Source organism: Echinops telfairi, unplaced genomic scaffold (assembly GCF_000313985.2).
Source record: "Echinops telfairi isolate 266 unplaced genomic scaffold, ASM31398v2 ScPeMD7_25;HRSCAF=90, whole genome shotgun sequence".
NCBI lineage: Eukaryota > Metazoa > Chordata > Mammalia > Afrosoricida > Tenrecidae > Echinops > Echinops telfairi.
The window spans coordinates 4,738,952-4,756,806 of record NW_022103922.1 but is presented as its reverse complement, the minus strand read 5'-3'; the positions used below and the strand labels follow the sequence as shown (position 1 = coordinate 4,756,806).

The 17,855-nt window shown below is 55.0% G+C and overlaps 1 protein-coding gene across 1 annotated transcript in view; it reads right to left on the bottom strand.

Moving 5' to 3' along the window:
- Positions 1-17,855, bottom strand: part of SMARCA2 (SWI/SNF related, matrix associated, actin dependent regulator of chromatin, subfamily a, member 2) — a 147,792-nt gene that overhangs the window by 86,272 nt on the left and 43,665 nt on the right. The window contains exons 8-14 of the mRNA XM_004714451.2: positions 15,350-15,520; positions 7,823-7,876; positions 5,432-5,562; positions 5,194-5,251; positions 4,310-4,410; positions 2,074-2,221; positions 2-149 (exon numbers count right to left, since the gene is read on the bottom strand). Of these exons, the coding sequence (XP_004714508.1) occupies positions 2-149; positions 2,074-2,221; positions 4,310-4,410; positions 5,194-5,251; positions 5,432-5,562; positions 7,823-7,876; positions 15,350-15,520 (811 nt within the window). The remainder of the gene's footprint in view (position 1; positions 150-2,073; positions 2,222-4,309; positions 4,411-5,193; positions 5,252-5,431; positions 5,563-7,822; positions 7,877-15,349; positions 15,521-17,855) is intronic.

Sequence of the window (17,855 nt, the reverse complement as noted above, 5' to 3'; positions counted from 1 at the left end):
ATGAGATAGGGCCCGTTGAGGCGCTTGTGCTCCATCAGGTAGGTGATGAGGGCGATGGTCTGGATGGTCTTGCCCAGGCCCATCTCGTCGGCCAGGATGCCGTTCAGGTTGTTGTTGTACAGGGACACCATCCACTCCAGGCCCTGCAGCTGCACGACGGAGCAGGGCTTCAGGTCACCAGGGTCGGTGCAGGAAGCCCACGCCCACGCCAGGAGGCTGCCGCTTCTCCCCCGCTCGGCAGTCCTCATGTGGGCGGGGGGTGGGATAGGGGGTAGAGGAGCACCTACACAGAAGGGACTGACACTTCTGAGCTGGCACTTGCGCCCGCTGCTTGGCAGCTGCTGGGTGCTGCTAAGGTGGAGGGGTGATGGCCGGCCGCCTGCAGGGCTGTTACAGCCTGGCCGCTCACTCGTCCAGCCCAGCGCTCCACTGTCAAGGGTGAGCGAGCATGGCGGTAAATGAAGAGGAGGCCGGCCACTGCTGTTCCCAACACCCAAGAGCAAAAGAGCCAGGGACAGAGGAGGAGCGGCAGATGGACAGACCTCAGGTGGGTTTGCTGGGAAGGTCGCAGGTGGTTAGGGACAGCCTTGCTGGTAATGGGAAGCCCACCTGAGGGGGAGGGTCCTCTCTCCTCTTGGAGAGGAGAGGGATGAGCCAGGACTCAGAGGGTGCTTGGACCTCACCCACCTGGACCTGGGAGGAGAAAGCCACTTTGCAGTGTGGGTCCCCCAAGGGCAGCTACCTGCAGCTGACGCCTGGACACCCGTGCACAACATTGAGAAAGTGGACTGTCATCTTTGGCTTCCCATGTGAAGCACAGAACTCACAGTCTCTGACTGCACCCCAACTCGCAGGGCCCCTACCGTGGGGCGAAGTAGATCTGCCCGTGTGGGTTTCTGAGACGGCATGTCTTCATGGAACAGAAAGCCTCCTCTTTATAACTTGGAGCAACTGGTGGTGCTGAACTGCTGACCATATGGTTAGTGGCCAAACGTATACCCCACCGTGTCACCTGGGGCCTTAGTTGAAAGACTTCGTCTCTTTCTATATAAGGCTCCGATCCTCTGTATTTTAAAAGCGTGTGGCTGGGCGTTTTCACTGTGAAGGGACCCGTAGCACACTGGTTACAGATGGTCAGTGGATACATTTGAATCCTCTGCATAAAACCTCTTGAAAGTGTGGACGAGCAAGAGTGCCGCTTTAGAGGACTAAGGTGAGCGCTTGGCCCAAACCATGGTGTTTGCCACGGCCTCCCCGGTGTATGCGAGCTGGACACTGAACGAGGGAGACCGGAGAAGAAGGGGTGCCCTGGAACGATGGTGCAGGTGCAGAACAGGAAGAGCACCATGGACTGCCTACGGAGCAAACAGACCTGTCTTGGAAGAAGTACAGCCAGAATGCTTTTTAGAAGCGAGGATGGATGGCGAGACTCCATCTCACCCACTTTGGATTTGTTGCCAGGAGAGACCGGTCCCTGGAGAAGGGCATCCTGCTTGGTAAAGCAGAGGGGCAGCGGAAGGAGAGGACGGCCCTGACGAGATGGACAGACACTGTGGCGGCAACCACGGGCTCAAATGCAGGAACAATGATGGTGAGGAGGGGGCAGGGCTGGGCATGGTTTTCGGTCCACTGTACCTAAGGTCAGAACCAACTGGAAAACACCCACCAACAACATAGACAACGACAAATCCATCCCAGAGCCAGACAGTAGAAAACAGGACCCAACTGAAACCGAAGCCATGGCCACCAGGTCACTGCTGACTCATAGCGAGCCTGCGCGGGGTCTCCCAGGCCGTAACTCTTTATGGAGGCAGACAGCCTCGTCTTACTCCCTCAGAGCGGCTGGTGGGTTCGAACCATCACCATTGACCTGGTGGTTGGGAGCCCCCTGCTTACTCAGCAGCAGGACCAGAGCTCCGAGGAGGAGGACAGGCCCCGGGGAAGGAGCTGAGACAGAAGCACTCTCAGAGTGCCCCAGGCACCGTGGGGCGGGTGGAAACCCTGCAAGCCTGCACTGTGCAGAGCAGGCAGGCCTGAGGGGACCCCTTGCCAGGTGGCAGGTGCAGGCCTCACCTGGTAGTGCTTCAGGGTGCCGTTGATGAGCAGGGCCGACTGCCTCTCCACGCGCTCCGAGATGGCGTGGGCCACCGTGTAGTAGGACTGGGAGCCCCGCGCACTGTACTGCATGCTGTACTCGTCGTCCACGTCCTGCTTGGCCGTCCTGGGGACCGGGGCAGGTGTGAGGGCGGACCGTTGTGTGTGTGCTATCCGCCGCCCACATCTGCTGAATCAGCACTGTTATTGGGAGCTGCCCTGGGTGGTGCTCGGAGATGATCCTCAGAACGGTTGGTGGTTCCAACCCACCCGGGGGTGCCTCGGAAGAAAGAGCTGGTGATCTGTTCCCAGGAGCTCACTGCTGTGAACAACCCAAGGAGGGCAGCTCTGCTCTGCCCACAGGGGCTGGAATGGACTGGACGGCCACAACACAAGCTTGTAGCTATGAGCGTGGTGCCTGGCCAGCAGGGAGCCCCTGACACACAACGACCCCCACCACGCACACATCCCCACGGCCGGGGGTGGATCAGCCCTCCGTGATCCACTAGGTTTTCAATGGCTAAGTCTGGGGAGCAGTCTTCCACGCCTTTGTTCCTAGTCTCTCTTTATCTGGAAGCTTTCGCTGAAACGGGTTCAGCATCACAGCCACACACGAGCCCCCAGGGACTGGTGGGTGGAGGCAGGAGGTGCCCTGACCAGGGACGGAGCCTCAGTTTCCTGCCTAGGAAGTGAGAGTTGTCACCCCATTCTAATCTTCCCCCAAACCGTGCGGTCAAAGCCAACCCCACTGCCATCGAGTTGATTCTGATCACAGAAAACTACCCCGTAGGGTTCCATCTTTACGGAAGTAGAAAGCCTCACATTTCTCCCACCGAGTGGCTAGCAGGTTCGAACCATCGATGTTTGTGTTAGCAGTCCTGCACTCAGCTGCTGGGCCTGCAGGATTCCTTTCACAACTATGTGAGTTCACCACCCTGGAGTCAATGCAAACTCGCAGCGACCCGATAGGACAGGTAGAACTGCCCCTGTGGGTTTCTGAGTCTGTCAATCTCTGCAGGAGCAGAAAGCCGCGTCTTTCTCCCTTGGAGCAACTGACGGATTTGAACTGCTGACCGTGAGATTAGCTGCTCAGCGTGCAACCACTATGCCACCAGGGCTCCTTCACAGAATCTAGGCTGAGCTGTATTCCTGGGGTCACCTTCGCTTTCCAACACCATGCTGGTGACTGTTGGACCCTTTACTACTCTCGTGTGAACGTGGATTTAAAATAACCCACTCTCAAACCTAACTGCCACTGAGTCAATTCTGACTCATAGCAACTCTCTAAGACAGAGGAGAATGGCCCCTGTGGGTTATTAAGACAGTAAATCTTTCTGGTAGTAGAAAGCCTCATCTTTCGCCCTCAGAGAAGCTAGTGGGTTTGAACTGTTGACTTTGCAGGTAGCAGCCCAACTCAAGACTGGAACTCACTGCCGTCAAGTCAATGCTGGCTCGCCGCGACCCTACAGGACCAGACAGAACTGCCCTTCTGGGCTTCCGAGACTGTCACTCTTTATGGGGGCAGAAGGCCCGTCTTCCTCCTGTGGAGTGGCTGGTGTGACTGCTGACCAAGCAGACTGCAGCCGACAGTAATAACCATTGTGCTACCACGGTTCCTTGTGACCTGCTACGTCATCATTATTATCATGCCCACACAGTGCGTGTGGCAACCAGGAGGCTCAGAGAGGCGATACCATCTGCCCAGGGGCACTGGACGGAAAAAGCAGGGCACCAGGATTTGAACACAGGTATGTTTGACCACAAATGACCAATGGGGGGTGGTGGGGCACTTTGCATAGAAACCCAAACTAAACTCCCTGTCCTGGATCAATTCTAACTCGTGGAGACCCTATAGGACAGGGCAGAGGGAGTTCCTAAGACCGCGACTCTTTGCAGGAGGGGGTTTAGAATGCACGACCTGGTAGGTAGCAGTCCAATGTGGAACCACTTGCTCAGCCTTCCGAAACCCGTTTTTCCCAGGAAAAAAAAAAATCCCATACCCCAGAGCAGGCATCCTCAAACTATGGCCCGCGGGCCACATGCGGCCCGCCGAGGACATTTATCCAGCCCGCCGGGTGATTTTGCCCCATTTGTGCCCTCCAGTGGTCTGAGGGACAGTGAACTGGCCCCGTTTAAAAAGTTTGAGGACCCCTGCCCCAGAGGGACAGAGGGACAGAGAGACTGGGGGCAGGAGCGGGGTGGGGTGGGGGCTCACTCAATGATCTGCTTGGCGTCCTTCTCCGACACGTCTTCACTGTTGGGGTCCAGAAGGATCTTCTCCTCCGTGTCCTGCCTCCCAGACTCTTCCTCCTCGTCCTGGGGAAGAGGGAAGGAAGAACGGGGTGGGTGAGGATGCAGTTCCAGCCAGGGACTTACTGGCTGCCACCGGCACTTACTGAGAACCCGTGAGGATCTGAGGACCCAGTGACCTTCCCAAGGGAAGGAAGAGACCCGGCCTGAGGAAGGGGAGGGGGGTGCAACGTTGGCTGGAACAATCCTCAACAATCCCCTCACCCTTTAATCTCTGCATCGGCATTCACGAAAGGGTCCCTCTCGGGGGACGTGGGGGCCTGAGAACTGTTGGTCACCACCTACCCTGATGGCAGCCCCAGGTCCCAGGGGGGAGACGCTGTCTGGCCATGGTGCCATCCCTGTAAACTGACTGCAAACCAGACCTTTCTGATGCAGGCGGTGGGGAATTCATGCTTTCAGAAGCAGACCACATGGCCTTTCAGCTCCATTGACACCTGTCCAGCATCGCAGCCACACACAAGCCCCCAATGACGGGCAGGGGGAAGGGTCCTGACTAGGAACTGAACTAAGGCCTCCCGTGTGGGAGGGAAGGAGGCTACCCCTGGACCACCATGGCCTGCTTTCCTTTTCCAATGTGCCAAGAACATGTGGAATTCACCAAGGTTCCCATGGGCCATGAGCCACCCAGAGACCAGGGCACCCCGAGCCAGCCCCATGAATGCCTGTCAGTCCTTAGCTCCCTGGTCAGCGAGGCCCAAGGCTGGGAGGTGAGAAAGGACAGAAGGACGCAGGGGCTGGCCTGACATCTTCCACACCACTAGACGTGAGCCGGGGCCTCGGATTTACCTCCTCCTCGTAATCAGAGCTGCTCTCCTCGCTGTCCGACCGAGGGGCCACCTCGTAGCTACAGGAAAAGGGAGGGTAAGGAAGCCCGGTTCTTCTTGTGGCTGCCACTGCGCGTGTCCCCGTGGCAAGTGGGGGTCCCACCCCCAAGCACTTCCCCAAAGGTTTCAAGATGCCAGCCTCCCCCTCCCACTGCCCCTTCCCACCTGCCCCTGCCCCACATGCCCTGTCCCCGCCTTACCCTGGGTTCATTTCCAGCCAGGCATCCAGCTGGCTGGCCTTGGGAGCTTCCGATCCGAAGAGGACCTTCCCTGTTTCCGTGTGGGTCACCTTGACCGGCAGGTCACTCATTTGACTGCTCTCATCGATGGGCTGGAGGGAGGGGGCAGACCACTGGGTCACTCAGTTCAGGGACATTATCTTCAGATCTGGGCTGGGGGCTTTGCCCAGTGGGTCCTCCCCACACTTGCCACCAGCCAGTAGATTCCCACTCATCGAGACCCTCTGGGCCAGACTAGAACTGCTCCTCCGGGTCTCTGAGGTTATAGATATCCATGGGAGCAGACAGCGTCGCCGTGCTCCTGCAGAACAGTGGGTGGGTTTGAACCGCCAACCTTGCAGGTACCAGCCTGGCGTGGAAGCCACAATGTCACCTTGAGCTCTGACTCATGGTGCCCCGGTGTGTTAGAATGCAGAACTGCACCTTGAAGGGCTCCGTGGGAAAAGGTGGCCTGGATGCACAGTGATTAAAGTGCTCACCTGCGTACCCAAAGGTCAGTGGCTAGAAGTCCCCCACCCCAGCTAGCTACTCCTCACAGGAAGGATGAAGCAGGAGACCCCATGAAGCTTGAAGCAGCCTCGCCAACCCACGGGGTAGCTCTGCTCTGTCCTACAGGGTCGCTGTGAGTCGGTATTGACTTGGTGGCCGGGGGCTTTAATTTGCTTTTCTTCACTGAAGCCCAGGAGAGGTGACTGCTGCCATGGGCAGAGGAGAACCCCTGACTAGACGCCGTTGCCTCCTCTGGGAAACCAGCCCTTGCTGACAGTTTGCCAGTGATATGGCCGGGCTACTGTCTAACCCACTAGAAGAACGCATGGTTTTACGTGGCCAGACAGGAATCACCCTATGCGAATGAGGGAGGCGGATTACAGGGCTGATGCTCCTGGAGCCAACCCCAGGCCAGGTCTGTGGGGGGCAAGGCTTGCTTTGTCTCAACCACCAGCCATCCAGGTCCATGGAGGTAAGAAAATGGAATGCGTAGACAATTCCCTGCTAATTCCCTGACAATTGCCCTAACTAATGAAGTCAGGTCAAAATACAGCCGCCTACTGCAGGCTGCTTCAGGGACAGAGCACCCGTTAGAAAGGCAAGCTCGGGCTGACCTGAGCTTACTGACCAGTGAACAGTGCCATATGGGTCTCACCCCATCCTAAGCAGGGCACGCACGGGCTTAGGTGTGCTTAATGACTCATCTGCATCCACTGATTCCACACGGAAGATGTAGGGAAACACATCTGGGACCGTTCACTACAGAGTCAGTAAGGCGGCTATCGACCGGTGCTCTCCTTGGCCACCACGCCCTGTCCCTGGCAGGTATGGGGACGTTTGCAATGGGCTTTGGTTCTTCAGGAAGGGATTGTGGGCTGGGAGAGAGGCAGGTGCCGGCCCAATTCTAGAAGCTGGGTGTTGGGTGCGGTGAAATCATTCACTCGGAGAAGCAAGTAAGCACAAGGCAGCCTGTGCTTTCCCTGGCTTGTTGGGTCATCTGACGCTGGTGGCTCTTCTCTTCCTATGGCAAAGGTCACAAAGGCAGTCAGTAAGGAAGAAAGGAGAGAGGGGAGGGAGGGGAGAGAGGAGCCAAGCCCTTGTCCTTGAAGTCGATTTTGGCTCCGGGTGAGCGACTCCCTGGGGTAAGAGACCAGGGATGATTAGCGATTGGCCACAAAAACACCTTTTTAAAAAGGGTACCCCCCACCCCCGATTTTCTCTTTAAGCTTCATGTGCCCTAAAGCAGGGCTTCTGAAGCCCCCTTATGGCGGCATAAAAAAAGTCAGTAGAGTGAGCCCTTGCCACTTCGCGCTTTGACTTCCGCGGCTTCGCTCTATCGCGGTTTTTGCGTAACAGTGCATGCTCTGTCATTACTGCCACTGATTGGCTCATACTGTACACGCTTGATGCCATAAATAATATAATAAATAATAAATGATAACTGTAACGTCCAAAATGTTTTACTGTATTTTCCCTCTTTTGTTTAATAAATTGGGTAATACGAGTGTAATGGTGACTAAAGGGTGTTTTTTCATGTCCTCTATGCTCTAACTATGAAAATATTTGATTTACAAATAAGGAATCCTACTTCGCGGAATTTCATTTATCACGGTAGGGTCTAGAACCGATTAACCGTGATAAACGAGGGTTCACTGTATTTGTATGCAGGAAGAAGGACGCTGGCAGGTCACTGTCATGAAGTCCATTCCGATTCACAGCGACCCTACAGGACAGGGTAGAACCGCCCCAGTGGGTTTGGGATACCGTCACTCTACAGGAGAAGAAAGCCTGGTCTTTCTCCCGAGGTGCCGCTGGTGGTTAAGAACTACTGGCCCTGCAGTTAGTGGATGCAGAATTCCTTACCTCTCCGTCCGGCCCCAGGGCAGGCTCCCCTCCTTCTGCGTTCTCCTCGGCCTTCTGCAAAACAACGGTGGCAAATGCTGTAGACAGGATGGTTCGTGCCCACCCACCGAGAAGGCAGGTACCGGAGCAGCACTGCCTGGCAACCCTCAGGTTCACATCCTGACTTCACCCCACCCATCACCACTGAGCAACACATGAGCACCTTACTGTGGGTTCTCTCCCTCAGTATTTGAGGCAAGGCATGCATTTCATGAACCGCTCACAGAGCGGTGCCAAGCAGAGACCCAAAGCTGGCACATGGTAGATGTGTGGATTGGACCCTTCAGACCTGGCAGCCCCAAGGTGGTGGTCAGAACCTAGAATGTGCGCCTCATGTTTGCCATTATGAAGACAAGCCCCGGCTTTGTGAGCCCAACCTTCGTGCCCCTGCATCGGGTTTGGTTTTGTCTGGATGGCTGAGAGGTGTTTCTGTAATGAAGCGAAGCATGTGCCATTCCGACTCTGTTAGCATGTTTCAGGCCCATGACATGAATTCAAGGCCATCGTGTTCTGCGATCGCTATTTTTCTGCACCCCCAATTTTCTATCAGTGTAACATAAGCGCGTTGTCCTCTAAGCAAGGGGTGCCCTGTTTTTTCCTTCCTCCCACCTGCCCCTGTCCGACCCATGGAGACCTTAGGCACAACAGAAGGACACACTGCCCGGTCCTGTCCCATCTCTACAACGGTTCCTATGCGTGGGCCTGCTGTTCCAGCTGCTGTGTCCATCTACCTCCTGGACGGCCTTCCTCTTTTTCGCCGCCCCTCCACGTGACCTCTTTATTTTGCCCACTGTTAGGTGCCAGGCAAGTTGGTTCCCGGCGTAGCGACACACCACGCACAGCAGAACAGGACGCTGCCTGGTCCTGCGCCATCCCCACGATTGTTGGTGTACTGGAGTCTACTGTCGCAGCCACCGTGCCCACCCAGCTCCTTGAAGGCCGTCCTCTGTTTCCACGGCCCTCTACTTGACCAATCACGATGTCCTTCTCCAGGGACTGGTCCCTCTGGGTCATGTGACCAAAGTACGTGAGACGAAGTCTCTCCGTCCTAGTTTCTAAGGCTCTGTCTGTCTGCACGTCTTCTAAGACAGAGGCGTCTGTCCTTCTGGAAGTCCACAGCACGTTCCATCTCCCTCGCCAGCACCCTCATTCCAAGGCATCGGTCGGTCTGTCTGTCTTCACTGTCCCGCTTCCTTGCAAAGGAGGCGGTAGAGGATTCCCTGGCTCCGGTCAGGCACACCTCAGGCCTCAACGTGACAGCCATGTTTCCAGCACTTCAAAGAGGCCTTGGACAGCAGACTGACATAGCGCAACCATGTGCCCTTTGACTGCTTGACTGCCGCTCCCAGGGCCATTGATGGTGGATCCAAGGAAAATGAAATGCTTCACGGCTTCAGACATTTCTCTATCCCGGTGTGACTGGAGCCCTGGTGGTGCAGTGGTTTTGTGTTGGGCTGCGATCCGCATGGTCGGCAGTTTGAAACCACCAGCAGCTCCTCGGGAGAAAGGCCGGGCTTTCTACTCCTGTAAACAGTTAGTGTCAGGCTTTCTCTGCCCATAAAGAGCTCCAGTCTCGGGAACCCACCAGGGGTCGCTGTGCGTCAGCGTTGAGTTTGCTTTCTGGTATTGCGATGTTGTCCATCGGTCCAGTTGCTCATCTGGAGCTGGATTCAGACTGTCCTCCGTGATCTTCACCAGCAGGTGCGCCACGGCCTCTTCGCTCTCAGCACGCAAGCTTGCATCGCCAGCCAGCTGCAGGTGGCTCATAGCCTTCCTCCAGTCACGCGGCCACGTTCCCCTTCTTAGAGACCAGCTTCTCAGAGGATTTGCTCGGCACACGACTGAGCAAGTGTGGCGAAGGATCCAACCCCTGGTGCACACCTTTCCCGGTCTGAAACCCCCGCTGTGTTGGAATGACTGCCTCCTGGATCTGCCCACAGGTTCCCTAGAACACCAGCTTACTGAAGCCTTGCTTCTGCGGCATCGCTGGAAGGCTGCACTGGAAGGCTGCACCGCTTCTGCACATTGCAGTGAAAAGCAACAAATAACGAGTCACTTCTTTGATCAAGACATTTAAGAAAAGGGCCTTTCCCCCGGAGCCCTTTAATTAATATCGATATAGAGCTCTAATGAATACATCATACATATATGATACAGAATCAATAATAACGAACTTCCTTTAAGACATTCACTGGTACGTTTTTGCTCAGCTGCCTGTTGACGAAACAGCGTTTACAGAAAATGCACAGTTTCCCCTCCCCAGGTTTTGCCTGCATGGAAGAGTCATCGTGTTTGACGCCTTGCACAGCTCTCTGTAAGGATGATCCCGGGTTCTCACCAAGGTTGCGTGTGTGCATGTGGGCCAAGGCGCAGATGCTAATATGAGACCTTCCCCCCGGAAGCAGCAGCAGCAGCAGAGAATGCTCTCTTCTGGCTGTGACGTCCCCAGAATGTTCCGACGCATTCTGCTGATGCCCCTGCTCTCCACACTGAAGACATTTCCTGGGTCCACGTGATGGAGGAGCACCCCCAAGCAGGGCCCCTGCACCCAGGCTGAGGACAGAGCACACAGCGAGAAGCCCACAGCACAGGGCAGCCACGTCGGTCCCCCGTCACAGAAACTTCCGTTCCTGCAATTCTCAGGCACTCTCCTCGTTAATTAATGGGAGAAAGTTAATTCCTCACCCCCCTCCCATCTTTCCATTCCGACCAGAAAGGAGCTACCAACGTAGCCCACAAAGAAAGCCCACACGGACATGGGGAGGAGGCTGATTCCATGTGTCTGGCAGATAGGAGTGGATCGCAGCTTCTACCGGTGCGCCCCTGAAACACGTGGAGTCGTAGAATGAACAGACTCGGGGCGATTCGGAAGGAAGAGCTTAGAGGAAGGGGCTGCCACTGAGCCACAGGGCTGCAGGGAACCATCCCCTCAAATGCCTTCCACTCCCTCGAGAGGCAGTGCGCTCTGGAGTTGGCCAAGCTGAGCTGAGCTCCCACTCTGCAGCTGTGTGCGGGGGCTCTCCGCTGGGTGACGGCCCCACGCCTCCACTGCCTGTCTGTGCACAGAGCCCACCTCCGAAGGCTGTGGTGGGGCTAGGTCGCTGTCGCTGTCAGTACAGTCCAAGGTTGAGAGGTTCCCAAGTGGCGCTGCTGGTTCAGTCCAAAGGTTGTCAGTTCAAACCCACCTAGCGGCCCCTCTGAAGACAGGCTTGGGGGTCTGCCTTGAAAACTCAATGGAGTTCCAACTGAACGAACGTACACAGACTCAGTATGAGTCGGAACCGACTGGATGGCAACTAGCAGCAACGATGAATGGATGACGCATTGGTGGCATCGCAGTGGGTTACCCGTTAGGTTGCTCATCGCAAGGGTGGTGGATCAAAACCACCAGTTGCTCCTTGGGAGAAAGATGAAGCTTTCTGCTACCATAGAGTTACAGTCTCAGAGACCCAAAGGGGCAGTTCTACCCTGTCCTATAGGGTTGCTATGAGTCAGAATTGAGTTGACAGCATTTGAGTTTTGCTTTGTTTTTCTTGAGCAACAATGCACTTCACATTCTGAATCTTCTCCATAAGGCCTTTGTGTCACTTACTTTACTCTCCTGTCAACTTGTGAAGGGGTGGAGCTTAGCCTGTCAATCAGGCCGCAGCTTGATGACCTCATTCTGGAGGCGCTACAGAGATAAATAGCTCACTGGAGGCCAGATACACTCTCCCTGTGAGACATTCTTGCGGACAAGTCACATGGAGCTATGCTGAGACAGCCAGAGCCCCAGAGCTGGAGGAGCCACATGGAAATCCATACTTGCACTGAGATGCTTCCACCACTACTGGACCCACAAGACTTTCCACCCACTGGCCTGTGATCTTCCTGCATTCTGCATCATTGCATGAGTCTGAAGAGGAATTTACAGACTGGTATAGGGCATATGAGGTAATATCAGACTTATGGACTTGATCTGGACTGGGCTGGGATGTTTTCTTAATATACAATTACTCTTTGATATAAAGTTCTCTATCACACACACATGAGTGCCTGTGAATTTGTTTCCATAGTCAACCCGGACTAAAACAGCCTCCTTGAGGAGTTCAAAAGCAAAGATGTCACTTTGAGGACTAAGGTGCGCCTGACCCAGGCCAGGGTACTTTCAGTGACCTCCCCTATGGGCCCAAGTTGGACAACAAATAAGGAAGATAAAAGAGCTGACACCTTCAAATCACGGTCCCGACAAAGATACTGACAGGACCACACCACCAGAAGAACAAACAATTCTACGCATCTTGGAGGAAGTACGGACAGAAGGCTCCTCAGCGGCGAGGGAGGCAAGGATTAATCTCAAATACCTTGCAATGTGTGATCAGTAGGGGCCAGTCTGTGGAGAAGGGCATCATGCTTGGTAAAGCGGAGGTCAGAGAAAAAGAGGAAGTCTCTCAGGAGATGGATGGACAGACAGAGTGTCCACTACAATGGACTCAGGATGTCCACAAAATGAGATACCAATGTGGTTAATCCTTTGTGCGGGAATCAAGCCAGGCTATGGCGTGGATGAAAACTGCCCCATCAGATTACCAGCCAGAGATCTGTGTCTGTTTTGTTCCCAGACCCACAAGGGTGGAGGGTGGGGGGGGGTGGCACTTATAAAGCAAGGGACACAGCAGATAAAAGCAAGAAGAACAGTATCGTCCACATAGCACACACTCAGGGCATTAGGATGAGCAATGCCATCAGCTGCCCATAGATGAGGGGGCTTCTCAAAGAGAATGGGGAAAATGGAATGAAAAGACAGTGGAACGTGGCCATGAGAGCATCCTGTTATTTGAAAGTCACAATAGTTAAGAACACACACACACACTGCTGTGCTCTGCGAGGCGTCTCTCACGTGCCCTTATAAAAAATAACACCACCTCTGGTATTCACGCCCCGTGCTGCCATGCAATGACACCAGGTGGTGGCCAGGGGGCAGTCTACTGTGCTGGGGTCGGGGTGGGGGGCCAGAAGGCCGATACCTTCCGCCATCATGTTTTGGGTTCTTCCGGTGTACAGGGGATGACGGGAGGGTGTGCTTGGACGAAGCCTTCCTCCCGTTTTGTCTTTGTTCCAAATGAAGGCCACGTAGGGGGTGCCCGGTGCCTGGGTGGGAGGAGGCTTAGCCTCTCAGGGCCTGGTGACATAACCAGTGCCCGCTGCTCAGAGGAGTGACATCCACGGTGAACTGCACATGCATGGGTTCACCTGAGCTCACCTCTTGACTTTAATCTCTCTCTCTCTCTCTGACTCCGCCTGTACTGCTTCCCCCCTCCCTGACGACAAGGAGAGAGTCGGTGACAAACACCCTGTGAGGGCCCTGCTCTGCAGAGATGAACCCTGATCCATCCACCGGCACAGCCATGCACGGCATCCCTCGTGGGCCTGTGATGATGATGTTAACCAGCCCCGTGGGACATTCACCTACTGGTGACAAGTCTGATGCTCCCATCAGGCGCGTGAGCTTGCAATGGCACAGGTGGACAGAGGACGACCTCCAGCACGGAAAACCCAACAGTGACCCTGGGCACTTCCCTGACCATCTTGCCGGGCTGCTGCCCCGGCTGGTGCTTGTCTCCAGACTATTCTGACTCTCAGTGACCCGGCATGACCAGGGGACACGCCCCGTCGGGTTGGCTCGGCCGTCATCCTTACAGAGTTGAAGGAATTGATGGCTGGGTCTTTTCTGAAGGAGCAGCTGTGTGCTTAGCCCTGCGCCACCAAGGCTCCTTAATCTGGATTAGGAGAGACCAGTACTGCTATTGAACGGGGGACGCCTCCTGGAGGATCACAGGCCCCTTTATTCCACCTGTCTGTCCCAAGGCAGGCCACAACTGTCTCCTGATCTCCAAGTACACGCGTGTGAAACATCTCACTGCCCGGGAGTGGTGCTGACTCACTGCGACTCCACAGGACAGGGCAGACAGCCCTGCTGTGCGCTCCAGACTGGACCTCTGCTGGCCTCACGGTCGGCAGCTCAACTTGTGAGCTGCTATGCCACCCGGGCCCCTGCATTTGGAAGCCAAGACGGGGGGGTGGGGGTGGGGTTCCCTTGGTTTGGACATCCTCTTCATTGCAGTGGTCTGCAACTGAATCAGCAGTGGGTCTGAGGGGTGCTTCTCAGATTCAGACAACAAAGCAGAACCAAGACACTCCCACACACGCTGCCACCCAGTCTGCTCCAAGGCACAGCGGTCCTCCGTGGGGCTGTCTGTACAGGAGTGGAGCCCTGGTGGCGGCGTGGGGCAGGCATTGGGATGCTAACTGCAAGGTCAATAGTTCGAAACCACACATGGCTTCGTGGGAGAAAGACGAGGCTTTCTACTCCTGTCAGGAGGTGTGTTGTTAGGGTCCGTTCCCATGCATAGCGGGAACAGAAGGAGGCACTGGCCCGGCCGGCACCAAACAGTGTTTGAGCCCATGGTTGCAGCCCGTGTCCACCCATCTGGTCGAAGGCCTTTTTTGCTGCCCCTCCACTTTACCAAGCAGGACGTCCTTCTCCAGGGACTGGCCTCTCCTGACAACATGACTGACGTCCATGAGACGAAGTCTTACCATCCTTTCCTTTAAAGAACATTCTGGGTGCACATTTTCTAAGACAGGTCTGTTTGTTCTGTCTCGGAAACCCACAGGGGTCGGTGTGAGCTGGAATCGAGATTTGATGGCTATGAGTTTGGTTTTGGATAGCAGGGGTCAGATAGCCTCATCTTTTCCCCTTGGGGTAGCTGGTGGGTTTGAACAGCCGGCCCTGCAGCCAGCAGCCACCAGCGTTTCAGAAGTAGCCCGCACCTGTCTCTGACAACTTCCTGGGGCTGCTTTCCACCAGCTCTCGGCACCTGCTGCCGCTTTTTCTATCCAGCTTCTCTGCCGCGACCCGGCTGGCCACAGGGCCATCAGACTACGACCCGGCCACAGGGCCATCAGACCACAACAAGCCCCCACCAGGGGCCCTGCTTTTCATTTCTTGTTGATTCCTGTGTGTGTGTGTGTGTGTGTGTGTGTTTGCAGCTACATCACAGCGCACCATGTATCAAACAAGGAATGAGAACGTCCCCCGTGACTCTTCTGCCCACCACCCCTCCCCTCCCTGCCCGGCCTAACTCCCCGTTGCCCACCCTTTCCCACTCGCCCACGGTTGTTGCTGCTAGTGGTCAGTAGGGGGCCCCCGCGAGGGCGTCCGGGTGAGTCTCAGTGGCACTGTGCTGTCCAGGGGCTTTCAGTGGCACCATTGGGCTCAGAGGCCTTTCTCCTGGGTCCTCCTGGGACGCCTACATCCACTTTGTGCGACACCATTATCAAAGCTCTCCCCAAGCAGGGTCCCTGTGAACAGGGGGTTGGCGAGGAAAGGGAGGAGGCTTCAAAACCCCTGTGGGAAAATGGAATTCAAGGGAAAGACCTTGGAATTCCCCCCAGGGACTTCCCCAAGAGGTGGGGTGGGCCTTGCCCAGAGATCAGATGACTCACCCTCTTCCTCCTCCTCCTCTTCTTCTTCTCCTTGGCCGCTTGTGCCTGCTTGTGCTCCCACACCAGGCTGGTCAGGTTGGCCACATACTCATCTGTCTGTTGCAGGAGGTAGGCCAGGCGCCGGTCCTTCTTCTGGTCGATCAGCTTCCTGTAACCCTCTTCGTCTTCGGCCTGTCAAGGAAAGAGGAGCATCGTAAGCACACGGCCATCAGGGTGTGTCCCTGGCGCTGGCTTGCCACCAGGGTGAAAAGCCACACAGTGACTGGAGCGGGATGGGGCGCTGCCTGAGCCTGCGCCCCGCCGTGATCCAGGGTCCATCTGCTGTGGGCCAGACCCTCCTGGCTTTCCCTGGCTCATCGTTTGCAAGAAGATCACCAGGCCTTTTCTCCTCGTCTGTCCGAAAAGCTCCTGAAGGTGATTCAGCATCGTGGCACCACACACGTCTCCACTGACCAGCAGCGGTGTGGAGCCCTGGTCCCCCAAATGGAAAGCTAGGACTGACCAGTGAACCGACACTGCCCACACACAAGTGGGTAGGCAACCCGTTTTCCCCGGCACCCTGGCCTGAACCAAGTGAGGTCGGCTGGCAGTGTCTGGAGCCAGCTGCACCAGTTGCCATGTCCAGGTGGGTACAGGCAGGTCCACAGGTGGTGGCCAGCTGAGTCCCAAGACAATGAAGTTGGCAGCACAGTGAAGCCACAGCCCCACCCTATAGGTCAACACCGAGGGGGAGAGGTGTGGCTCGGCAACCTTGCACTGTCTTTTAAAATTTCTCATAGGAAAGTGGTTCTCAGCCTTCCTCATGCCGTGGCCCTTTAATACAGTTCCTCATGTTGTGACTCCCCCAAACAAAATTATTTTCATTGCTACTTCATAGCTGTCCTTTTGCTACTGTTATGAATTGTCATAGAAATAGCTGATATGCATGATGTATTTTCATTGTTACAAATTGAACATTATTAAAGCATAGTGATTAATCACAAAAGCAATATGTAATTATGTATCAGGAAATATTTATTTCTAACTACAAATAGATGAAATTTTGTCTTGAAGCATGGTGTAGCCTGGGTAACAGTCTTAATGTAACAACAGTAAACTGCATTGCTACATTTCGCTACAGGATGGGTAAAAAGGCAATGTCAGTGTGAAGGTTGAGATAGCTTCTTTCTCACCAGATCAGCGTATCTGCAAGTGGGCGGACTCACCTGGAGACGATAGAGGAGCGGTGTCTCGGTTCCTAAGACCATCAGAAATATGTGTTTCCTGATGGTCTTAGGTGACCCCTGTGAAAGGGTCATTTGACCCCCAAAGGTGTCTCGACCCACAGGTTGAGAACCGCTGTTCTAGGACCTATCATTACACACACACACACACACACATATCCAAATTTGACCATTCACTGACCGAAGGCTATTCTTGACGCCTATTCTGGATCATCTCAAATATAATCAAGAACAGAGGGAGGGGCCAAGGAGTGTTCAGGTAGCTTTCAGCAAGATATGGAAAGTCAACCCACTGCCTAAAGAATGCAGAAGAGATTTTCATTTTCCCATGGAATCCATCCAGCCTTTCTGGACTCCCATCGGCTGGTGAACGCCCCGCCCCCCACCCCGAAACAAAAACCAAAAACTATTGCCCTGAGGTGACCTTTAAACCTTCAACCATTCATATCAAAAAAGCAATGACTGGCAATGATTTGCACTTTTCTTGAAACCACGTGACTTAGCTTCACGCAGGAGAGTCTGCCTCCCAGCACATGCTCCCTAAAGAACCGTCCATCGGGAGAATCAGATGGACAGTGGTCATCTCCCCAAGTTCAACGGGAAGCTCCAGCAGGGAGGGCAGTGAGACAAGGGGTCGGGAAGGGTGGCCTCACTTGAAGTACGCCATCCTGGCCCTTTCTGAAGTTTGACGTGGAATTGGCGTGAGTGCCGTCGGCTGGGCATGCTGAGCAGCAGCAGGCAAATGAAGCGAGAAACCAGTTCATCAGCTGGGAAGTGACTCCGCCCACGACTCGCCAGCCCGGCCACGACTGGAAGAAGTCCTTCCTGGAGAGCTCGAAGGGCATTCTTGCAGAGGAGGAAGCAAACGGGCTTTGACACGTGGCACACGATGCTCGCTACTTGAAACATAAACGCTCCTCGTGTGTGCAGCTCTTCTTGATGTGATCCAACGATTGCATGGTTTGACTAGGTGCCAATAAAACGCCAAAGACATTTTTAAAGCCTTTTGTTTGTTTGTTTGTTTGTTTGTTTTGCATTCAGAGGCAAGGTGGCTGATGACAGGCTGAAGCTGGGGGTGGGGGTGGTGGTAACACTTTTGTTTCCGACCTGTTAATAGGACCCCGGGGGCTGGAGTTATGTACCGCCAGGAGGCAGGTACTCGTGCAGTGAAAAGACAACAGGGAAGGTTGAATGGGACAATGGGACTCAGAATCACGTGGAGAGGAACCTAGGGTACCTACCCCACCTCCTGGATGCCAGGATCAAAGAAGCCACACACACAC